Raw genomic sequence first — 24,897 nt, forward strand, 5'->3', positions numbered from 1 at the left:
TTAGACTTTGCAAGAAGCCAAAATGTTTTCCCTTTGCCTCTTGTGTCTGCAGTGACAATAATTAATAAGATATACGGGGAATATAGCTGTGTGCATTAATAGCTGATGCATTAAAGGCCTGCAACCATGTAGGCTAACATTTCTCCAAACGTGTGTTGTGGTTCTCTTAGTTTCTCTGGTCAGGTGCAACAGCTATGCTCATTGAACAACAGTTCCCAAGAGCCCGTGACAAAACCATTGTGTCTGATGGGAGCTGTAGTTACGTAGTGCAAAATAATTAATCTTTAATCAAGTTTGCAAGCCAGTGGAACATGAAGTGGTTAGGGGTGGATATTTCTGCTTTCCGTTCATCATCTGTTGCTGTGGTATAAAACCCTCACCTCATATATCTTTTAGGTGATCTTAAGTGCAGAACCAGCCCACTCCGGTCAAACTATAAAGCTTCGTTGGAGTCCTCTTTGCACAACCCAGCAGAGTGTCGCAACCCACACAGAGACGACAGTCATGAACTTCCGTACAGAGCAAACTTTCTTCTGTATAACGTCTGTTTTATTTCTCTATGTCGCAGTTGCTGCAGATTTACATGGTAAGTAGGAGAAAACTAATATCTTTTTGTAGTAACATCGCCTACAACAATTCGCATGCATTGCTTCTTGCCCGTAGATGTGACGCACTGTTCTCTAAATAACACCTAAATAAATAACATCTTAGCTGCTAACTGACAGTATTTTTTTAAATGGATCTCTAATAGGAGTGAATCCGTTGTTAACTTGATGCGCCACCTCACGTGTTCGCGTTTTATTGCGCCTTAATCAAGGTTACCTGTTACCCATATGCTTATTGTGTCCAAAGGTGAAATCTTGTCCTCAGTGCGGCGCAAACTTGCCAGAATGGAGCAATGTGATGCATCACAAAGTCCTTATAGATATTGTAACGCTGTGTTTTTCTCGTAGCATTAACTATTCCTGTAGTACTGGGTAGACGTGGGTAAAATAAGAGCACGGGGACAACTTCTACAGGATAACTGCGTCCATTTGTTTTAATACTCCGACCCCAGCCCGCGACCGGAGAACATACAACAACAGTCTAAAGATCGCTTCATCGTCATATTACTCCGCCAACTTGAGCGATGTTGTGCCGAGTTTTGCCTGCCTGCCGTGAAATGCATGCACCTCCAAATACTGCTTTTAAACGCTATAATATTCTTTGTGGGGTCATCAGTGGTGTTAAATGATTCTAAGTATATATTTTATGAACGTTTAGACTTTAATATTTTAATACACTTAGTAGAAGTACCATTAAATATATATTAAATATATGTGGTGATAACGCCGTTTGATCAATGAGCACAGCAAAGTGTCTGAAAAGGACCTAAAGAGGTGGATGCATAATTCGGCAGATCAAATTTTGTAGGCTACCTGCCGAGATTTGCATCCACCTCTTTTCTAAGCATAAATGACTGTTATCACCCGCGAGGTGCATGAAATTCTCGGCAGGCAGGCAGAACTAACTTTAACTTACAGGCAAGGTGGACCATGTAATGTAGTTTCTATTAAAGCTTAGAAACAGAATACAACATATGAATATAGTTAACATTAATTAAATCATGCAACTTATTTCAGTAAATGGAGTAATCTATAAAATAAATCTTAACAAAAATAAATCTCATCTTACAAAATGAAACGTCTCTGTGCATCATCTTCTTAGGGGAGACATCGTTTTTCCTTCTTTTTTACAAGCTTGGGGTGTTAAGTTTTAGCCATCATTTCTATCGTGATAATTGTACTCACCAGTTTCATTGTAGAAATGAGATCAACACATTTTTACACAGGAGCCATTAAGGCAAGCAACCTATTTTAAATACGGTTTAGTCAAATGATTTAGATTAGATTGTTTTGATGCAGAATGTTAGCACACCCTCAAAATACATAATCATCCATTAATGCAAAAGTTGAAACAGGGTGTAGCACTGCAAGCAGACCAGCACACATACAGTTTGAATGGGAGAATGGACATGTTTGCCACTACAGTTGAACTTCATCTACCAAACTATCTGAATCAATAATGTATTTAATTAAAAAAAACTATGCTAACATAGTTTTAGTTTTCATTAAGAATGAATCTGTCAATACTTTTTTAGATTAATCATTAATTGTATGAAATTCCATTTCCAATCGTGAAAAATATAAGTGGGAAGGAAACTGTCAGAGCCCAAGATGACATTGTCGAATTGCTTGTTATGTGGATTGATGATACAATTTTTTTCAGTACTAGTTACTTACAAGTTGAAGTTGTCCATTTGTCAGTTGCAACGTATCCTACAATCAACCATCCAGAACCAACATCCAGAAGTTGCATATTTGGAGCAATAGGGGTTAGGGATATTTGTTACTTAGCTATAATACAGAACAAAAATTTAACTGATAAATTGTGAAGTGCTACATAATATTCTGACTCAGTCCTAATATTCTGGGCAGCACCTGAAGTCCACACAAAGCTCGGCAGCCTGAGAGGCGAGTATGTGAGTGTGAAGGGGAAGGAGACTGGAGTCCATGCCTACCTGGGTGTCCCATTTGCAAAGCCACCCTTGGGCCCCGCTCTTAGACTGGCCGCACCTCAGCCTGTAGAGGCATGGGAAGGAGTGAGAGACGCCACCCGGCAGCCACCCATGTAAGCCGTTCATGTGCTTCAGTTGCTGCATACCACACTTGGAGAAATGATGTCCAATACGTACTGATTAAAACATGTCTCTCTTTCAGGTGCGTTCAACAGAAACAGCTTCTTTTAGATATCCTTGACAAAATCGGTGGCCTGTTGGCAGAAATCCCAGACATTTCAGAAGACTGCCTTTACCTCAACATATACACTCCTGCAAACAGAGCTCACAATGCTAAGCTCCCAGTAAGTACCCTTTGATGTTGCCCAGTTACTGACATTCAGGTTCACATCACTTTGGATAGTGGTCTTGGCTGGCTTGATTGCTATTGAAGAATCTATAGCTGCAATATAAATTATGATGGCCATATTTGGATCCACACTGTATTAAGTCTAAACAGCCAATCTGATGTCCTGTTTTAGCGAGATTAAAGTCTTTGTTTAGTTATATGTAGTTTGGTTGCAATTCTTATGAGCTCAGTAAAAATGTCCGTTATGCTTTGTGGGGGGAAAAAAGCAAGATCTTTCTTTATCTTACCAGGTCATGGTCTGGATCCATGGTGGAGGATTTACTGTGGGATCAGCTTCAATGTATGATGGCTCCGCCCTGGCTGCTTATCAGGATGTGGTTGTGGTTCTGATTCAGTACCGCTTGGGACTTCTGGGCTTTCTCAGGTAAAAACACTAGTCACTAAACGTCACTTAGAGATTATTTTCTCACACTATAAATTTCCACATCAGACCTGTGTAACAAAATCCTCTAAACTGCAAAATTTATATGATCATCCGTATAGCTGTATGTCATTTATATGGTTCTAAACTTTCTCTGTGCTCTGAAAGACTGCGATGGTGATTAACTGCTCAAGAATTAACCTACTATGTTATACTACTTTTCATCTGAGCTGTTCCACATGTGAACAACAATTCAAAATTGGATCACTTTTACCAGCTGGTGTAAACAGAGCATGGTAGACTATAATTGTATATGTTGTATCCAGCACTGGAGATGAGCACATGTCGGGGAACTTTGCCCTGCTGGACCAGATACAAGCTCTGAAGTGGACTCAACAGCACATTCACAACTTTGGAGGAGACCCAGATTTAGTTACCATATTTGGGGAGTCTGCTGGTGGAGTGAGCGTATCTTTCCTGGTAACAGATCTGCAGATAAAGCTCGTTTTTTGTTTTGTGTTTTGACAATGAAAATTATGTCACTGCAAAGTTACCACTCTTCACAGAGCCTTTCACTTCTTCTGTTCCTTCAATAAACAGCTTCTCTCACCTTTGTCTGATGGCCTGTTTCACCACGCCATTGCTGAGAGCGGCACTGCCGCAATGCCTTTCCTCAGCGGAAATGATCCTCTACCAGTAACTCAGGTTGATTATGAGTGTCTTTATTTTTGTGTGTAAACTTTCTTTAGTGCACAATATTGAGAATATCACAACGTAACGCATCTTTGTTTTTCTAAACTGTTGAAATGGATCGCATATATCTGTCCTCAGGTGATAGCAAATGTATCTGGCTGTAGCCTTGAAAGCACAGAGAAGATCGCTGATTGCATGAGAAATCTTGATATTGAAACTATTGTGACTCTTGGGCAGGTGAGGTACTGAATGCCAAATGTATACTATAGACTAACTTATTGGGATTATTATGAAACTGTTTGGAGTTTTTTTTGTTATCTTTAAACTTTTTCTTTTAAACATTTTATTCTCTCAAGGATGAAAGATTGAGATTTTCTGTACATGTTGATGGACTCGTCTTGACAAAACCGGTGGATGAGCTCTTCCATAAACATGAACTTCTCACTGTGCCATTCATGACTGGTGTTAATAATGATGAAGGGGGCTGGTCACTTTGTAATGTAAGAATACTAAATTATCGCTGAAATGTGTGTGCCAAACAATTTCCAGATGAGCCCATAAAAATTTGTTTTATTTTGCTTTTGTGCATGTCCCGTGTTCCTATAGTTCTTTGCTCCTCCAAACTGGACAGAGGGAGTGGATCGGGAGCAGATCGTGAACATGATTTCCATTTTCTTCCCTGATGTAAGACACACACTGCTTGACATTACAACATTACTGTTTCATCATGCTCAAATTTCTCTGACAGATGTGTTGATCTTTTTCTGAAGCCCAAAGATGCAGTTGTCATAGATTTGACGGTAGATGAATATATTGGAGCCAGTGAAGATCGTGTGAAAAATAGGAAAGGGTTCACTGAGGCGCTTGGAGATATGTTGTTCACCATTCCGGCCATTAAGACTGCCAACGCTCATAGAGGTATGTTGTTTATACAAGATAATGCAAATCTGAGAACCATTGTCGGAAATTCACTGTCACACTTTCATAATCACACTTACTTACTACTAGATGCAGGCGCCCCTGTATACCTGTATGAGTACCAGCATCCTCCCAAATTCCTGCAGGCAAAAAGGCCAAGCTTTGTTGGGAGTGACCATGCAGATGAAATCTTTACAGTATTAGGACTCTGCTTCACAACTACCCATGTCACATTAGCTGGTAAGTTCAATTTTAAAAAATGACTTTTTTTAATAGACCGCCAGAGATCTGGGTATTCTCTGGGTTTTTCAGAGTGCAAAGTGTTTTACCAGATTCTCATTATTCCAGACGCTTGCCCTGAAGAGGAGGAAGAGTTCAGCAAAACCATGATGAGCTACTGGGGCAACTTTGCTCGCACAGGGTAAGAATTAACCCTCATAAGTGATAATACACACAGAGATAAGACAGACTTGTCTATACTGTGTGTGTGTGTGTGTGTGTGTGTGTGTGTGTGTGTGTGTGTGTAGGTCTCCTAATGGGGAAGGCCTTGTCCACTGGCCGAAGTATGGAGCAGAAGAAGACTACTTGGAAATTGGTTTAAAGGAGCAGGTAACTGCTCAGCACTTGAAGAAGGATCGGTTTGTTTTCATGACTCAGACTCTTCCAGAGAAGATCCGTCAACATAAAGAGAAGATGGAGCGCAGCGAGTTGTAGAAGTGTCACTTCTCCTTTCTCTGTTCCATCAATTTGTTTTAACACTTCCATCTTAAGTTAGGAAAAAAGCATTAGACATATTCAGACATTTGTTAAAGTGATATTTGAAGTACTTTTGTAGTATTTTTTGTGGCCTGTACAAATGAACAGTGACATTGGGAAGGGAGATCCTTTCAAAATGTATCTTCAAAAGACAAATTGTGCAATTCTACTTAAAAAGTTGTATGGCAGTAACGTGTTTTGTGTGAATAATTTTTATAGCCACTGTGAATATTAAACGTAAGTTTGACTCCAAAGTGCCTTTCTTCAGGGAATACTATATAAGCCCAAAAGTAAATCTCTAGTAGAAGGGCATCTTAAGTCATGGGAGACCCCTACTGTGTTTGTAGACATACTGAATATCTTCTTAATGATCTAGATTTCAGTATAAAATAAAAAACTTGTGAAGCTGTGTGAAAGGTTGTACTGTGCAATTGTTTTGTTTCTATCCCTAACTCAACATTATCCAACAAAATTATTCTCTGTTCACAGAGAAACACACACACAAAAAAAACAACAACACACAAACACTGTCCTTTGGCATGAAAGGGTTAATCAGACACAGGTCTACAGCCCAACTTGTAAACAGGGTCCAGCATGTTGGTATGAAAGGTGAACATGGGTTACTTTAAGTAACGATATGTAGTAATCTTATCTTAAAATAACACCTTCAAAATCATTTTCATGGTACACTGACTTTAATAGGAAGAACGACGTCTCTGTCACTGCCACTCTGGGCCCGAAGGACTGGTCCTGTACTATGTAGAATTGAAAATCCGGGCAGGAAACCTATCGCAGAAGCACATAATGCTTCAGGGCACCACATCGCACACCAACAAGACATTGTAATCATTCTAATGTGGCACTTCAGTAAAGCAGCAATGAAAGGAAATAATCAGTTTAGGTGAACAGTTTACATGCATTACAGCAATGGGATACATACACTCACCTAAAGGATTATTAGGAACACCTGTTCAATTTCTCATTAATGCAATTATCTAATCAACCAATCACATGGCAGTTCCTTCAATGCATTTAGGGGTGTGGTCCTGGTCAAGACAAGTTCCTGAACTCCAAACTGAATGTCAGAATGGGAAAGAAAGGTGATTTAAGCAATTTTGAGCGTGGCATGGTTGTTGGTGCCAGACGGGCCGGTCTGAGTATTTCACAATCTGCTCAGTTACTGGGATTTTCACGCACAACCATTTCTAGGGTTTACAAAGAATGGTGTGAAAAGGGAAAAACATCCAGTATGCGGCAGTCCTGTGGGCGAAAATGCCTTGTTGATGCTAGAGGTCAGAGGAGAATGGGCCGACTGATTCAAGCTGATAGAAGAGCAACTTTGACTGAAATAACCACTCGTTACAACCGAGGTATGCAGCAAAGCATTTGTGAAGCCACAACACACAACCTTGAGGAGGATGGGCTACAACAGCAGAAGACCCCACCAGGTACCACTCATCTCCACTACAAATAGGAAAAAGAGGCTACAATTTGGAAGAGCTCACCAAAATTGGACAGTTGAAGACTGGAAAAATGTTGCCTGGTCTGATGAGTCTTGATTTCTGTTGAGACATTCAGATGGTAGAGTCAGAATTTGGCGTAAACAGAATGAGAACATGGATCCATCATGCCTTGTTACCACTGTGCAGGCTGGTGGTGGTGGTGTAATGGTGTGGGGGATGTTTTCTTGGCACACTTCCGGTCCCTTAGTGCCAATTGGGCATCGTTTAAATGCCACGGCCTACCTGAGCATTGTTTCTGACCATGTCCATGTACCCATCCTCTGATGGCTACTTCCAGCAGGATAATGCACCATGTCACAAAGCTCGAATCATTTCAAATTGGTTTCTTGAACATTACAATGAGTACTAAATGTACTAAAATGGCCCCCATAGTCACCAGATCTCACCCCAATAGAGCATCTTTGGGATGTGGTGGAACGGGAGCTTCGTGCCCTGGATGTGCATCCCACAAATCTCCGTCAACTGCAAGATGCTATCCTATCAATATGGGCTCTCAACATTTCTAAAGAATGCTTTCAGCACCTTGTTGAATCAATGCCACGTAGAATTAAGGCAGTTCTGAAGGCGAAAGGGGGTCAAACACAGTATTAGTATGGTGTTCCTAATAATCCTTTAGGTGAGTGTATACAAACCACAGAAAAAATAAACAGATTTGACAAATAGGTTCTTTTCAGTTTTGTACTTTTTATTACTGAGAAGAGCGTTTAAGCTGAAAAGCTCCCTGAAGTCTGATGTGAGCAGTTCAATAGGTCAAACTTTGTTTTGTTTTCCACAAAATTGTGTGGCGTATAGCATTGAAAATAGTACAAAGCAACACTTTTCAAAGGCAAATCATTCAAAAAGCTGTGTGCACAGGACTTACAGATAGGATAATGTATAAAATAAGTGTAATTTGAGAGAAAGTTAATACAATGTGATAAAATGAAGCTGATGATGCTTTAGCTGACACTTTTTTTTGTTGCAAATGTTAGTAAAGCTGCAGTTTGATATAAAAGGGCTGGCCAGTGGTTCTGAATGATTCACTATACTGCCCAGAAAAGTGCACTTGAAGTAGGAAAGCTACTGGGCATCACCATCAGGCCATAATGAGACACAGAGACACTTTCTTGGTACTTTGAGATGCACTTTGAGCTGTTAGTTTGTATAATGTTCAGCTAACCTGGTCTCAAGTTTGAATTAAACTGGAGGGAATAGCTTTGCAGGTATAAAGCCAGGCAAATGTCACTTAAGCCATTTAAACAAACAACAAAAGCAATACATTTTAAAGGTAACAGAAGTTTCTATTTCAGATCCTATTACATAAGCACAAACTGTATAATTTTGATATTTTGATTAAATCCAGCTTATGTATATGTTATGTTATTCTATTGCAGTACATCTTTCCAATTTACATAATATTATGTCAGGTGTGGCGACATTGAAAGTATGTTTGATATCAGACCATGAGCCAAAGGATATTACTGAAAAAGATGTCTTAAGTTCAGAGGGCAAAAAACATCAGGCTGCCTGGCTGGCTGATGTGGCTACAGTGGTTGATAAGACAGCAAATCCTCTCTCGTCAATCATTAGAAAAGTACCCAGTTGTAAAACTCACCAAGTATTTCTATTGGACAAGTTAATAGAACGATAACTTCATATACACATAAATACTGGTTTTCACTGACATGTGGCAAAGAGAAACACCTGAGATGCTGTCTTTTTTTTTTTAAATTCATATGTCTCTAAAGCAAAAAAAAATAACAAAAAGCAAGGCATGCTGCTTAATGAAAATAAAACATCAGATAATGTTGATGAGTGTTAGACGATTGGATCTAAATAAAATGCAGCATGCAATTCAATATGTTGGGCACCGAAATCAGTATAATACTATATAGTAGAATACATTGGACACCTTTATCTTCTTCAAGCACTACCAAGTACAGACATGGTTTTAGAATCAGAGGCACGTACAGTTTGAGCCATAATAAGTTGTATGAAACAGCATTCCTTTTCTCCTGCGGGGAATAAATAAATAAATAAACTTTTAAGTTGACCTGTTCTCATGCTGTACTGGAGGATTTAGGTTATACTGGGATGAGGTGATAAACAGTGACTTAGGGGGGCCTTTCAAAGTTCTTGTGGTGATATAACAAGCTTAATTAGACAGTAATGATCAATGTTTGTGAAACAAACAGATAGAACCTAGAGAATTCAGGTCATGAGATATGATGATAGTAACATCAGCAGAGGACAGAGGTGATTTGTGTATAATGGTTGTTATTATGCATTGTATTGTGAGAGGAGGCTTAAAGCATGGTGCATCAGGATGTCCAAGACTGCATGTTGTGCAGCATGGCCTCAAATCGCTCCATGTTCGGGGCGTGAGCGTGGGCTAGGTTGTCCGTCAGGCGACTGTACAGACTGAAAGACTTCAACTCCAGCCAGATGAAACCAAAACGGTCCTCATCAAACAGCACAAAGAGCCCCGGGGTGCGCTCTGGACTTGTAAAGCCGTGCCCAGCGATCAGGCCGGTTCCATAGAAGCTGAAATGGAGAAACATTAATTCATCAATATTTTGATGGAACAGGTAATGGTTATGACTGCAATATTTGACTTTAACAATCAATAACTTATCATCATTTGAATATTAAGATAGGATTTATAGAAAACTCCTTATGGATTAATGCAAATTAATTGACATGGAAACTGTGATAAGAACAGGGCTGCATCCCAATAATCCACATCCACTTTCAAAATGAGTAATAAATTTTCAATTTGTAATTATTAATCTTATCTGAGGTGTTTCTTTGAGTGAGATCAATGTGTTTTCTTTTAGGGTGATAAATGCGTGCAACCAAAAAATAATAATTACAGTTACAAAAGACTGGCCAAACAATTTATATTAATTTGTCAAAGTCAAAATCCCCATTTTTACTGATAAGATTACAGCATGCAGGCCATGAACTTTCAACAACACAGCATGTCATACAGCTACAATCAATCCACCTGTATACTGTATGCACACTGCACGACATTTTAGCCGAGTTCTTACCATTTCCTGCAGGTGCGAGGGTACACCTCGTTGCGAGCCATAACCCCCAGAGGCAAGACGAAGGGCTGGGCTTCCGGAGGATCAGTGGTGGTGCTAGGGCCCGGCTGGCAGCTGTCTGAACAGGCACCATGGTCTGCCTCCACCCCTTCTGCTGCGCTGGGACCACCACAGGCCCCCTCTGCTACACCTTTGACTGTGGCAGAAGTACCCTTGGCCTGTTGTTCTGCTTCTCTCTGTATTTCATCGTGTACCCCCTGTACCAGCCGGGACAGCTCCTCTATGTTGCGCTGGTGCTCCAAGTCTGGGAGAACCACAGGCCGGTTCAGGTCAACATCCAGAGTGAGTTGCCCTGCAGGAACATTGGGGTCTCCCTGCAGGACGGAGTTAAAATTACAGTTTGCTCCACTAGCAGATTTGGTGGGTTAATGTTACATCCTCTAGGTCAAAAGCACTTGGTGTGTAGAGCTTTGTCTCAACTCGCGCTCCTCCATACCTTGGTTGCCATCTTGGTGGAAGGAGAGGGACCACAGACCATTTTCAAACTTGAGAATAATGGCGGCCAATGAAGCTGCAGTTTTGCAAGCAAGTAAAAGTACATTCATTTTTATGGAATCAGATTTGCGCCAATTAAGTCAAATAAAACTTCCTTAAAAATCAGACTAAAATTAAGAATTTGGTAGAGAATAAAACTTTATGCAACAAAAATTACCTCAAAAATAAAACACATAACTTGCAAACAAACTATTTGTCTTTTACATACTCATCTCTGTTGCTTTATCATTGATCAGACTTTTCCAGCTCTGTCGTTTGCGCTTCCTAACTTTTTGCTTGCAGTTCTGACACAAACATCTCGCGTGGGCAGGTTTTTTCAGGGGTGCATCCCCAATGGCTAGTGAGTGTCTGCGTGACAGCTCAGTGCCACAGATGTTATTCAGAGCTGCAAGCGGTTTTGGCACCCCAAACACTGGAATCTTTACTGGAAACTGGATTGCTACAAGATTAGTAAGTGGGAGTATTGACCATATGTTGTCTGAGCTGTAGCCTACTAGATGTTTTGTCGTCTTAAGTTAGAAGTTAAAATAAGCCTTGCTATGTAAGTTAGCTTTCACGTCGCTAATAATGTTAGCTAACTAGTTAAGTAATGTTAGCCTGTACTCTGTGTGTTTTATGTGATAGCTATTGTTAAAAAAAACTAATTTGCCTTCTCTTTGTAGAACAATGTAACATTGTGGGATGTGCAGACCCGAACAGATCATTCGATGCAGTCTGCTAGGCTTAGCTTTACTTCTAACTTAAGACAACAAAACAGCTGGTATGGTACAGCTCAGACAACATATAATCAATGTTATATTGAATCCAGTTTCCAGTGTTTGGGGTATCAAAACAGCTCGCTGCACTAAGCAACGGGCGGGGCACTGAGCTGTCAGTCACTAGCCAATAGGGATGCACCCCTGAAAAACCTGCCCATGAGAGACGTTTGTTTTCCAACTGCAATCAAAAAGTCAGGCATTACAAACAAGTGAGCTGGCAGTATGACCGCAAAGCTGACAGTGGGAGCTGTCAGTCTGATCAGTAAGAAAGCAGCAGAGTGAACTGTAAAGAAAGGGACTTCTTATCAAAAGTAAAAGACCAATACTTTGTTAGCAAGTTATACATTTTAGTTTTGAGAATATTTTCTTTTGATTCAGTTAGTTTTATTCTCTCTCAAATTCTTATTTTTTGTTTGACTAGATTGGCACAAATCTGATTCAATATTTTTTTAATACCACTGAACTGAGGTCAAGAGAGCAAACAAGCCTGCAGATATTTTGCCGACTGACATTCAAGAACAAATGATAATAATTTGGCATTAATAAGAAGAATCGTCATTTCCAGTAAATTGTACTTACTTGCGTTGTGTTTGATAGTATACACAGTGTATTACATGTTAGTGTACTAGCTGAAGTTTTCTAATTGAGATGCAGCATTGGAGTGGCTGTTAAAAGCTTGAGTAGTGATAACAAGAATTTTGGCCGAATAGTTTGTTGTTGGAGAGGAGGATGATGACCTAGAGCACATATACGGGATATTAAATATTCACGAGGGCAGCGTGTGTTCATAGAATTGCCTGCAATTACTTTATATTGCAGGGCGGACATGCATATGAGTCATTTTATTAGTTAGAAACCTATTTTTAAAACAAGCACAGCCTCTGATACTGATTATTTAGTAACTTACAGTGAGCTTGGTGGCTCTCGCGGAAGTCCCATGGAAACTGAACATGACAATCTCCAGGCCGTGACTGCCATAGGTGCCTTTGAAGAGGCCTGGCTGCAGCAGGTCAGAGGGCATCACGGGAGGCAAGTAGATCCTCCGATATGTCAAGCAGTTACTGTCAAAAGAAAACAGACGAAAGCCACATCTTTACCTGTGCCTCTGCCAAGCCCATCAGAACTACATAGATGGGTCATGTGAGCCATCTCTAAAGATAACAAGCCATTCTTCATTCTACAGAGCGAGTATGAGGAAAAGAAGAGTCTTACTCGTATTGACTGGTATAAATGAACTTCATCAGGATGAGCTCCTGCATGTGCTCATGGAAGATTTCTTCCAGTGTCCGGCCCCATTCTTCTTCCAACCATGTCCTGAACTCCTACATACATGTACGCACGCGCGCGCACACCCACACACACACAAATTACAGAAGGCTGATAACAGTCTGCAAAAAGTGAGTGTGCATAATCAAGCAAGATAAGCGAATAGGTCATCAAGTAGTAACAGTAATCTGATGTGACTCACCTCCTGTCGGCCCCCTGGCATGCGGTGATGATCAGTCTGGTTACATTTGGTTGAAAATTCATCCTTCTTCACAGTCTAAAAATAACACAATAAGAAACATTAAAAGGAGGACCTACTTTTATTAGCTTCTAACCTCAAATTAAAGTAGAATCAGTAATCTGTGTCAACAAATGTACAGGTTATGTAGAGCTCATTTCTATGGCGCACAGAGAAGCTTTTGTGCTGTGTAGGCCCTGTACCTGTATGTCTCCTTTGTGAGGACCCTTGTGTCCGTACATACATTCCACAGTGGCCTTGTTGCTCTCCCACATGTGGATACGGAAGAGTGGCCTTCTTCTCATGGGATCCTCCACGCGGGGGTCATGAGGTGGCAAATACATCCAGCCAATAATAAACAGCCCGTCCACCTGAATGAAAAACACTTTTAATGAAATTGTGTTCAAGTTTCCTGTCAAAGCATTAGCAGCTGAATATTGCCACACCATAAATGATCAGCATTGTGGGCTACTTCATTTTTTGGTAACCGTTGTTTTGTCATGCAAAAGTGGTCAACAATCTGTAAATTGCAGTCATTGTTCCTCATCATAATGCAAATGTCTTGTCTGAGAAACACTACTTACCACAACGTTGAGCAAGCCACCATAAGGCCCTATGTCAGGCTGCCATAAGCCCAAGATATGTCTGTATGGGTGAAGCACTGCAACACAAGAGCACAACATCACACCACACTAATCAGTTTCTGCATTGCTACACCCGTACTTTACTAGGAGCTACACAGTGCATGGTTAAAAACACAAGAGGAGATGTTAAAATCCACAGACTCTACTTTTTGTTTAATGTCTGTCAGGATGGAGTCTATGAGATGTAAACCCAAAGTGAAGAAAGTGTAAACTGAACACATTCCTGTTGGCCAGTCTAAACAGCACACCGAATGATCTGGCCTCCCATTTCAAACATAACAATACGGCAAACAGTGTTGAGGAGAATTATTAATACATTTACCATTCACACAGGATGCATAAACACTGCTGCAACTGTTTGTTTGCAAATTAAATCAATTAGAGTCCCACTCACACAACCCCTCATGCTGCAGCCATCCACTTTGAGGCCCATGTACATACAGTGTGTGTACACGTCTCTATAGTCCATGTGCTCGTAGTCCGGGAGGAGCTTCATAAAGCGCCCAGACTTCACCCGTGGGTTGACACCTGGACAGGCACAACACAGGCATGTGTAGAGCACCCACGGACCAAGGCGGGCCCAGTCCAACGCAGCCGTGTAGTGAATGCAGTAATGTGCCAAAATAATCTATTCAAAGAGCCAACAGGTGCCACCACTTTGCCTGGCATGTTTGGTGGCAGCTGGAATTTCAAAATGTAAAATAAGCTTTATATTACTGCTGATAACTACATGAGAAACAGACGAGAGACTACATTAAAAAAAAAGTAGCTGTACCATAAGGATAGTTTTAGATAAAGTGGAACAGAGAAACCACATTTAAATTTAAATAAAAAAACAATTGCCGGGACTGTCTGCATTAGGGAGATCTGTATATTGGACACCTATTACACATACACACAAGAAAATACGAGGGTACAAATGTTAAATGACCTGATGGAATAAGAACGAACCAAATATTCCACTGGATCAATTGACAGACGACATGATAGCGGTTTAATCAGCAGTCAAACTCACATTTAACATAGAGGTCCCGGCTAGATACTCCCCCCACTTCCATCTTCCTCAGATCCTCCTTCATTCCAAACTCTGCAGAGGGAAAACACATAAGGAAAATAGTAGAAGGTTTAATATTCAAATTGATTTATCAAGGCTATGCATACTATATATCTGGATCAGTATTAGTGGTAATGGAAATGGTTATGAAGTCGATTTTTAAGCATTGTAATCAAATATCTTCATATCATAATGTGAATCATGGTGTTACACCTTATGGCAGATCTAGGTTGAACAGAGGCAAAAGTCAGAAAAATTGTAACTAATAAACTGACAGCCGCTAAACGGTAAATTTGCAAGATGGGCAGTCCATACTTGAACTCCAGTCAACAGACAGAGATGTGACCACGATCACATCTGATTCACAATGATTCACAAGGTTTCTTCTTTACGCACAGCCGACCTGAGACATAAGTGAACGAATCAGCTGCTTAGGGCCAAGCAGCCACAACAAGAACCCCCACAAAAGAACATTTAAATGTTATGTCTCTTGAAGAGCTAATTTCTTTGGCTTTACCGCAACCGCTTTCTTCTACCTCGACACCTTAGAAATTGAGGGCTTGCCTTCAAAGTGTTTACAAGGTTTAAATGAAGAATACTTAAATTCTTGGATTTCATTCAGTGATTTTAATAGTACATTGCAGTTCTGCACTACACATAAAAGTGGCTTCCTATCTTACATTGAATGCCTCTTATGCTGGTTGTTGTGCAACTTTTTCAGTGCACAACTTTCTTTTCCACTACTTTGATCTCACATACATTTGCTGTTCCCTCACTCCTTGATTCTGTTACAGTGCAAAATAATTGCCCAAAGTCACCAAAATTTCCTCCCAGCAAACTGCTCGTCACTGCAGCTAATGTTTTTTTTATTACTATACAGAGTACTCTTACAATTAACAGAATCATTTAGTCAATTTTATAGAAAATTAATTGAATGACAAGTGCCAATTACACAAGCCTCAAGCACCGTCTTTAAACCTCTCATTTTTGTTTGACATAAAAAATAACAAATCAATCCATAATGTTATGAAACAGATCAAAGCAGTATATCTTGACACTGGAGAAGCTGGAGTGAGCAAATATTTTGTATATTCTTTTATAAAGGATTTCAAGTATAGCTGGGCGATATGATGATATTTGCCTTCTACTGTGTTATCTATCCCTTTAATATCTCCGGGTGTCATTGGCAATTGTGGGCAATGTTGCACATCAATGAGCTGAACTGCTTTGTGTCACTATTGGATCTTTGTGTTGGTTATTTTATACATTATCAACTTCCCATTTGAAACAATGTACCTACTTTCAAAAATGTATTGATTAATCGCCCAACTGACTAATTGTTTCAGCAATACTACTTGACATGTGACATCAACAGTGAGCTGGGAGAATATCAGGCAGTGTATCTTTATATTTTTCTATAGTATTTGTGCATAATTATGTATACGATTAAACATATTTGTTCAAACCTTCCACAGTGCAATCCCCTGGCTAATAACATGGGGTGGTAGTGATCAAAACAGTGCTCAAGGCCCCCAAAAGGCTATGTCCGGCCCTGATTAGGTCTTATCAGCTGCAGAGAATGGCTGACATGGGCCTAATAACAGTGAGAGGCCTCGGTCTATTTATTACAGCGGGGTGACTGAGGACCCAGCGACTGGGTTAACAGTAATTTCCTTCATGGTTCCCGTACAGATCAATAGAAATGCTTTTAGGGAATACATTTCAGATGAGTCCGGGCTAGGCACTGAGCCCGACACAAATAACCTGTCGACATAAAGGAATCTCATATAGTCTGGTCAACACATCTGATATCTGTTTTTAATATGTGACTCAACTATTTGTTTAGCTGTCTAATAGACGTCAAAGTTTAAGTTACTTCAATGTTCAGTAATCGCCATATTTACCTTCCATGCACCGCCTTCTCCAGATGGTTTCAGTGTTAAGGATTTGTTTGAATTTCTTGCAGATGAGGGCAACATTTGGTAGTGTTGTTCCGGGAAGCAAGGAGAATATTTCCACTAAAAGCTCCGGCGGTAAATCCGTTAACGATTGCGGGTGTGGAGGTCCCGTGCTGGCCCGATCTGCACAGCCTCCTCTGTTGACATGACCGCTGCCATATTCACAAGCGTCACTCGGCCCTGCAGTGGCGACGGCGCTCTCCGGGCCTCCTCCACCGACGTCGCCGCCTTGCCTCTGGCCCACGATCCGCTCCTCTTCCTCGTCCATGTCGGAATCGCTACCCGGATCCTGCTGGTTATGCCGCTGTCGCCGCCTGCACCTCCGCGACTGACCCACTCCGCAGAGCCTGGCACAAACAGCCATCCGTAGTCACCAAACAGGCAACATTACATCACTACAACACATCGTCAGCTGCAGTGTGGCTGATCTCCTCCTGTCTTTGCGAGCATGGGCAGAAACATTTCTTCCGACGTCACATCGGTGCACGTCGCGCACGTCACGAGGAGCGTGGTAACTTGCCTTCCGACCAAAAGCGGTAATGGTTGTATAGGCCTACAGAAGTTTGTGTTATGTGGGTTAATGAAGCCGATCCATGCTTGACGTCCATTAAGAAAGTAAATGTGAAAGGGTATTCTGTGTTTCACAACATGTCAGTGGTAGAGGAAGTATTCAGAACCTTTACTTAGCCTATGTAAAAGTATGTAGTATTTAATCGTCCATTCTCCTGATACAATAATCAAAATAAAAAAGTAAATAAGAAAATTATAAAAGTTAAACTACTCAATGCAGAAAATAATGCCCCTGTGACTTTTACACTACCATTAGACTATCATGAAGCATGCATTAATATAAAAGCAGGATTTTACTGGTGGAGGCGAGTCATTATAGATTAATATGCATATTAATATGCATTAATCGATTGATTGATTGTTTTGTTTTTAAAAATATATGCGACGGTCCCTAGGCCTCAAGACCAATTTCCTGTTTCTTTGGTTGCAGAGATCTGAGGAGTGGCTCATTTGAAGTGATGGCTGACACCTGGGTTGGTGTCTCCTGCGGGTCATCAGAGGGACCTTAGTTCGATAGGTGCGTGGTCTATTTATCTTTTAAATTGAAATTTATAACACAGAATGTAAGAAAATGTAATGTCTGTAAAGTGAGAGTTGAACAGTGGAGACAGAAATGGTAAAAAATGAAATGGTGCTAGTCTAAGCTAACGTTAGCGAGTTTAATTGAATAGGCCTAAAGCTAACAAAATTAGCATTAAGTGATGAGCAGTTGTTGAAGCCCTTAAATAAGGTGAATCTTTTCAAAAACTCAAGTGGAGAGAATATAAAAACATCAGTGTTTGATTGCTTGTTGCTTTTTTCCCTTCTGGCTGGTAAAGCTACTGTTTACTGAAGCTACATAAGTTCATAATGTAAGCTACAGTTCAATAAAATAAGCTACATAATGTTTTGTCAGGAACATTAATTGGTATAACGTTCAGTTATAATATTTAGGAGGATCTATTTACAGAAATGCAGTATAGAATTCATAACTATGTTTTCAGTGGTGAATTGTAACCCTACATAATGAACCGTTATGTTTTTATAATCTTACAATGACCCATATCTTTCTACATACACTGTGGGTCCCCTTACAAGGACGTCACCATGTTCCTGTAGAGTGCCCATTGCTTCCACCCAATGGGACCTTATTTTGGAAACAATATGTACGGTAGTCAATGGCCAGATACAACTTATCTGGTTAGAGATGATCCCTGAAGTACATATATGATGTTTTCAATTTAAAATATAATTGTTAGTTAAGAAAGTCGCAGTTTGTTGTAAAACAGTAAAGTTACATTTACTTTTGTGTGAAACCTGTTCAGCGAACTACATCTTGTCCTGCACAATATACGTCGGCAACATGTTAATGTGTAATTAGAGATGACAACAGAATCAGTATTATCACGTTATTGTAAAAATGTGCCAAAAAAGATTAAAATGTACTGATACACACACTGAAACCATTTCAACAAGTTTTATATTGAAAACTACAAATACACTTGCCATTTTGTGTGCTTAAAAAATAAAATAACAGCAAATACATTTTGTAAACATATGAAAATCATCAATGTGCATTATCAAGATTTTATATTATGTAGGTAATACAGTGACCCCGTAGACAATTACATGAAATCAAATGTCAAAGTCTTTAGAAGACAGTGATAGTAACTGCAATGAGCCCAACAACTGACATAAATACGGGAGTCTGTAGCGTTTCTAGATATGCTGGTTGGTTGACTGAACTGTGTAACGCGTTACAGTGTGTAGTGGACGAATAGACTCTGCCGACACACGACGCACACAGCAACAGAACAACGTGTAGCGTTTTTACAAGAGCAGCAACACTGACAGCTTCAGTTTACACGCTGTTAGCACGTCAGAGAGCCGAACCAAAGCTAAAAGTTAACTCACCCTGCGTTCACTATAAGGTCATCTTCTTCAATCAAGTTTCCTTCACCGGACTTCAGAGTGACTGAAAAATCTCTGCAGCGCTGCCTTCTGCCGTGTTGTCGTTGACCCAAACAAACCCACATTGCATTCTGCGCCTGCACACCTTAAATCAATCACAGACCCACTCCTGGACCCCCTGCAGTTCGCCTACAGTGCCAACAGGTCTGTAGATGATGCAGTTTGTGGACTTCAGCTCTGCTTTCAACACCATCATCTCGGCCCTGCTGCAGGACAAGCTCTCTCAGCTGAACGTGCCTGACTCCACCTGCAGGTGGATCACAGACTTCCTGATGGACAGAAAGCAGCACGTGAAGATGGGAAAACATGTCAGACTCCAGGACCATCAGCACCGGTTCCCCTCAAGGCTGCGTTCTTTCCCCTCTTCTTTTCTCCCTGTATACCAACAGCTGCACCTCCAGTCACCAGTCTGTCAAGCTCCTGAAGTTTGCGGTCGACACCACCCTCATTGGGCTCAACCCCTGGTGGGGATGAGTCCACCTACAGGTGGGAGATTGACCATCTGGTGACCTGGTGCGGCCAGAACAGTCTGGAGCTCAACCCTCTGAAGACCTCTGAGATGGTCGTGGACTTCAGGAAGAGCAGCCCCACCCTCCCTCATCATCCTGAGTGATTCCCCTGTCGCCACTGTGGACTCCTTCAGCTTCCTGGGCACCATCATCTCCCAGGACCTCAAGTGGGAGCTGAATATCACCTCCCTCACCAAGAAGGCCCAGCAGAGGATGTACTTCCTGCGGCAGCTGAAGTCATCATATCATTCGCTCTGCAGAGAAGGTGATTGGCTGCAATCTTCTATCACTTCAGGACCTGCAGCTGACGCCTCCCATCCCGGTCACAAACTGTTTCAGACTCTCCCCTCTGGCAAGAGGCGGCGGTCCATCAGGAACAAAACCTCTTGCCACAAAAACAGCTTCTACCTATCTGCAGCTAGCCTCATCAACAAGGCCCGGGTCCCCTACCTACACTCCCCCCTTTCAAATAATACAATCGTCTTTGCACATGTAAATATGACTTCATGTCATATCATGCACGAACCTGGCACATTGCACATATTTGTTGTTAACTCTAAATTGTTAGTTGTTGTTCCATTGTTGTTTTTATTTTTATTATTTTAATTTTTTTATATCGTCAGTTGTATTTTTCTCTATTCTTCTGTTCTTATATAACTTGCATTTGTTTATTACATATTTATATGTTTCTACATCTATTTGTCAACTGTATGTTTGTCTGCGTGTAGCACCTTAATACCAAAGCAAATTCCTTGTATGTGTAAAACACTACTTGGCAATAAAGCTCGTTCTGATTCTGGGAGACGCTGGACAGTGTTTGCCGTGAGATTATAATAACCATACCCTGTTATCATGGTAATTAAAATGTGTACGGTAATAATAACCGTTGGGAATTTTACCCAGGTTTACTGTTAAACCAGTAATCGTTTCATCCCTACGTGTAATGCTAGCTAACATTCACTGCTTGGTTGTCACTAGCTATGTAACTTAGCTATGTTCCACACAGAAATATATCTCACCTGCTGTGTTTAATCTAACGACTCCTGGTCCTTTCATCATATCAGTCTCTCACTTAAGTTTTTTGACATTATGTGCAGTAAACGCTTGATTCAGTCAGTGAGAGAAAAAGTTACGACGTCACATACATGACTTTTGGTCTTTTGTTTGTAATTATGTATTTCACAGAGTAATACCTCAATTGTTTTACAACAAATTGCGACTTTCATTTTATTTATTATTAATTTAAATTGACATACATCGTGTAATTTAGGGCACAATTCAAATGGGATCAAAATATTTGTTGTCCCTTGCCATTGACTACTGTGCAATTTGTTTTTACAAAATAAGGTCCCATGGTGGTCCACCGGAAAGGGAGGTACTTAGGCTTTCTATAGTAGCCCACACAGTTAAATTGCTCTGCAGAGCACATTTCGTCATTATGCTGAATACATGTGAAGAAGTAGTAGTAGACTGGTTTATTAGAAGCAAGAGAAATTTGGACAAATGGTGGCCCAAACGTAGGGCTGGACAGTTTCACCTAAAATCACAATTAATTGACCACTTCACCTTGATTACGATTATTGAACGATTATATTGTTTTTGAATGTTTTTTTTTTTTTGCACTCATATTTCACTGACAAGGCTTGTACTGTAAATATGCTCAACAATTAAAGCTGGGTTTATTCACAGATTTCACAAATCCATTAGGCTATCTAAATGTTAATAAGTTAATGTTGACGTGCACATTACAGAGACATGGTCCCCCTGCTGAATTATGACCTCTGCTACTAAACTTTAACTGAATTAATATAATCAATCAATCAATAATATCAGTGCAGAACAAATGATTTGCACCCACACACTGTGTGAGCACAGTAAATCACGCATTTCTAGCTTTCTCTCCTCATTTATCAAAGGACATTTTTGTGACAGGTGCTCTTGTAAGAGCAGCAGAGTTAGGTCTTTTCACTACAGTGCATTCATGTGTTATCGGAATAATAATTTTTTATTTCTTTATTGCAAAAAGAAAAATAGTTACCAAGTGTCATAACTTGCCTGTAAGGACATTGACTGTCTGTGTGTTTTTATGCTCTGATAATGCTAATCCAACAAGTCTTTGTAGTAGCGTCCATGTTGACTCCACATTCCTACTTAAGAGCACATGAGCACACACTAAGGTCGGAAGAGAGACGTCACAGATCGGGAAATGGCTCCATCCGAGGAGCACGTGAATACACCGTGAGCCACTAGTTGCAATTCTCAACCCTCACCACTAGATTCCACTAAAATATACACACTGAAACTTTAAGTAAGATAAAAACTTGGTTTACATTTTATTCAGAAATTCGTTTGATGTAAAATTTATTTAAAATATGTTGATAGAACAATTTACATGCATTACATTATGTTAAAAATCAAAATCAAACTAATTTGGAAAAGCCAAGTATTTTAATAAACATTTCTGGACCCTGTCAATGACCGCAGGCCGTTTTTCAAATTATATTTTGTAGCTAATTTGAAGTGGATGGCGAGGCAACCCAAATGAGAACTCAAGATCCCACATTGAAGACCCTGAATTGAGGGACTCCAAACCAAGGACTACTGATCTTACCCCTCTCCTGCCACGGCGGTAGGGTAACCAGCAACAACTGCACAAGACCAGCACCACTCTTACACTCCAGCACCACTTGCGCTACCCAAAATTTCCATACTTTAATTATACATTTCTGTTTTGGCTTGGCTTTGAATGGATAGCTACCACCTTTTTATTCTTTTTGAAATGCATTCCCGCTGTCTGCAGAAGAACTGAGTATTCATATGGTGTCCTGGTTACTGTGATTTTGTAATTGCTCACACACTGAATAGCATATGATTGTAAAGTCAACGTAAGTTGTGAAGTAATATTAGACCAGGTATTGTGGGTTGGGCTAATGGATGATGGCATCGCCTATCAGCCATGGCTGACAGACATCACGATTTTGAGCCGACTTTTTGGAAGCAGGTTTTAATCACAACGGACATTATTATTATTTTTAAATGTGCTTTGCACCTGCCTTGGACTTCTCTTCATAACATTCCACAATGGTATGCTGTATATCAGTGGTTTTTAAAATCTGAGACTTTGCCTCCTCAGACAAAGCTTAATAGAAATCAAGCCCCCATTAGTTAACTTAAGTTTAGCTGGTAGATGGCTAATATTGCTGTTTCACATAAAATAACAAACTAGCAAAGACACATCAAAGGTCTGTCCTAAGGCTTTTATTAATTTCTGACTCTGGGAAAATGCAAAAAACACAAACATTCCTTCAAAATTAGCCTACTGTATCAATAAACAATCTCTTTATGATAATGAATTTTTATTATAATACTACTTATGATGTAATATTTTCCATTTATTGAGCCTTCCCTGAAATTGTTTAGCGCCCGCCTGCCACTTTGAAAACCTTTGCTATATTGTGTTTGACTGAAAAATAACACACTTTAGTATTGAGTCATTTTAATAACAAGGTATTAAAAACAAATAAACAGTGCAGTAATAAGTGCAATCGGTGGGTGTTCATTGTAATTTAATAATATATACACATATTTACACATGTCAACAATAGCTCAACAGGAATTTGTGATGGAACAGAAAAACCTTAGAACACAATAGAATACCTTATATCCATCGAGAGAGAGAGAGAGAGAGAGAGAGAGAGCTCAAATACAATAGTGTATAATAGCATGTACACATACTTTCAGTGTGGAGCATCTTTATTTAATTAAATATTAATTAATTAATTAATTAATTATTTTTTTTTGCCACTCTTCTCATGTTGTCTTTGAAGTCTGCAGTACCTAAATATATTCCAAGTATTATTCTTTGTATACCATAGTGTAATGTAAGAGTACAATAAATCTACAGACAAAATAGCAGATAAACTAGGTTAAGTGTTTTCAACTTACCAACTAGCAATGGTTGCACTGTTCATCACTGGGAGCTGGATAGTGGTCTTTGCCATCACCATGACATTGTTTAAAATGACTTGCCGGATGTGGAGGTATGCTCTGGTGACAAGGCTCCAACGCTCGTACCTGACTCCATCAATGCGCCTGGGTCCACTGTACTCCTCACAGAGTTTGCACAAAAAGTGCTTCACACACACGATTGCAGTCAGGCCACTGCGCTGGGCTTCTCCCTCCTGCAAAGCATCTGCAAAGGTGTTGAGCAGCATTAGTGTTAGTACAATAGCATGCAGCACATACCGTTTTGTACTCTCTACACCAGGTGCCACACATTTCTTTGTGGCCCTAAATCTGCCTTTAGGGATTGTGGTGGCGTGGAGAGTATATTGTGCGTCCTTTGTCATATTCGGACAAACACTCCCACAGGACAAAGATCTGGGCAGCCTCCTCTCTTGACAGGGCAAGACTGTGGTCTCTTAATTTGAATAAATAGTCTGTCAAGTCCTGGACTGCTTTGGAGCCCTCAATGTTGTCAGGTCCAACCGAGTCCTACATTAAATGAAACACAGTGATGACATGTATTTCAATCTGAAGTTATTAGAGATGCAACTTGAAAAAAGTTTAAAAGATTATAAAAAATGTAAACCTATGTCAATATTGGTGGAACCTGATGATGTTGAAGGCTGTTCATCTGCCAAGCTGGGTGTGTCTTGATGGGGAAACTAAATTAGAATAAATCAATACAGAGAGAGAAAGAGAGAACATGTAAAATTGATGTTTTGTTTCCACATAATACCATATTTCTGCAGTTAATTTTAATATATTTTCATGATGGATAAAACAGAAGAAAGTGCTAACTCTGTTTTAGCCTAGAGACTTTTTTTCTTACCCCATATAAAACACATTTACACTAACACAAGTTTGTGTGGGAGTTATTTGTTCATGTAGTAAATTAAAATACAAACACTACTGCATTTCTGGGAACATAAAGCCCTGTAATGTCACAGACAAGGAATATTCATCGTCAAAGAAAAATATCCTCTGTCAAGTGAGAAAGGAAAATTACATTTCATTTAAATAAGTAATAAAGATGTATTTCATTTTACCAATGCACCAGCACATACTTCACTGGTAGTTTGTATTTCTCATTTTATACACCTATGAAAATCATCTGATTACAGCTGATGTTAGCGATGCATTACTA

General features: G+C 40.0%; 3 protein-coding genes across 8 annotated transcripts in view; 2 read left to right on the forward strand and 1 right to left on the reverse strand.

Annotated features, from left to right (window-relative positions):
- Positions 1 to 386: 386 nt before the first annotated feature.
- On the forward strand, positions 387 to 6,110 carry ces2b (carboxylesterase 2b). The gene is made up of 13 exons (XM_038706351.1): positions 387 to 586; positions 2,478 to 2,670; positions 2,760 to 2,901; positions 3,197 to 3,330; positions 3,654 to 3,807; positions 3,928 to 4,032; positions 4,159 to 4,257; positions 4,377 to 4,520; positions 4,627 to 4,704; positions 4,791 to 4,938; positions 5,029 to 5,178; positions 5,287 to 5,359; positions 5,466 to 6,110. The coding sequence occupies exons 1-13, from the start codon at positions 505 to 507 to the stop codon at positions 5,650 to 5,652; spliced, it is 1,689 nt and encodes a 562-aa protein (XP_038562279.1). The 5' UTR covers positions 387 to 504; the 3' UTR covers positions 5,653 to 6,110.
- Positions 6,111 to 7,881: 1,771 nt separating this feature from the next.
- On the reverse strand, positions 7,882 to 17,180 carry fbxo31 (F-box protein 31). Of its 4 annotated transcripts, XM_038706621.1 has the most exons (11): positions 16,666 to 17,180; positions 14,723 to 14,794; positions 14,149 to 14,235; positions 13,648 to 13,724; positions 13,267 to 13,434; positions 13,028 to 13,102; positions 12,772 to 12,881; positions 12,467 to 12,620; positions 10,743 to 10,817; positions 10,250 to 10,620; positions 7,882 to 9,740 (listed from the first exon to the last, which is right to left on the reverse strand). In XM_038706621.1, the coding sequence occupies exons 1-11, from the start codon at positions 17,081 to 17,083 to the stop codon at positions 9,518 to 9,520; spliced, it is 1,830 nt and encodes a 609-aa protein (XP_038562549.1). In that variant the 5' UTR covers positions 17,084 to 17,180; the 3' UTR covers positions 7,882 to 9,517. The 4 variants fall into 4 exon arrangements, with proteins under 4 accessions (XP_038562549.1, XP_038562551.1, XP_038562550.1 ...); XM_038706623.1 differs by lacking the exon at positions 14,149 to 14,235 and having other exon boundaries at positions 16,666 to 17,179; XM_038706622.1 differs by lacking the exon at positions 10,743 to 10,817 and having other exon boundaries at positions 16,666 to 17,179.
- A 540-nt stretch (positions 17,181 to 17,720) lies between these two features.
- Positions 17,721 to 24,897, forward strand: part of fanci (FA complementation group I) — a 32,693-nt gene continuing 25,516 nt past the window's right edge. For all 3 annotated transcript variants that reach the window (XM_038706614.1, XM_038706615.1, XM_038706617.1), the window contains exons 1-2: positions 17,721 to 17,806; positions 22,259 to 22,377. The gene's annotated coding sequence lies outside the window, so the exon portion shown is untranslated. The remainder of the gene's footprint in view (positions 17,807 to 22,258; positions 22,378 to 24,897) is intronic.

The sequence above is a fragment of the Micropterus salmoides genome, unplaced genomic scaffold (genome assembly GCF_014851395.1).
Source record: "Micropterus salmoides isolate LMB-PRFRI ecotype aquatic unplaced genomic scaffold, ASM1485139v1 Ms_hic_scaffold_8, whole genome shotgun sequence".
NCBI lineage: Eukaryota > Metazoa > Chordata > Actinopteri > Centrarchiformes > Centrarchidae > Micropterus > Micropterus salmoides.

What these genes read in the sequence shown, in the direction of transcription:
- ces2b (XM_038706351.1), top strand. Translation starts at nt 505, where the DNA reads ATGAACTTCCGTACAGAGCAAACTTTCTTCTGTATAACGTCTGTTTTA. An exon ending in GGACTTCTGGGCTTTCTCAG is followed by an intron (nt 3,331 to 3,653) that starts GTAAAAACACTA and finishes TGTTGTATCCAG; the next exon opens with CACTGGAGATGAGCACATGT. An exon ending in GGGGCTGGTCACTTTGTAAT is followed by an intron (nt 4,521 to 4,626) that starts GTAAGAATACTA and finishes GTGTTCCTATAG; the next exon opens with TTCTTTGCTCCTCCAAACTG.
- fbxo31 (XM_038706621.1), bottom strand. Translation starts at nt 17,083, where the DNA reads ATGGCTGTTTGTGCCAGGCTCTGCGGAGTGGGTCAGTCGCGGAGGTGC. An exon ending in TAGAGACGTGTACACACACT is followed by an intron (nt 13,725 to 14,148) that starts GTATGTACATGG and finishes CTTGTGTTGCAG; the next exon opens with TGCTTCACCCATACAGACAT. An exon ending in ATTTATACCAGTCAATACGA is followed by an intron (nt 12,621 to 12,771) that starts GTAAGACTCTTC and finishes TTCTTTTGACAG; the next exon opens with TAACTGCTTGACATATCGGA.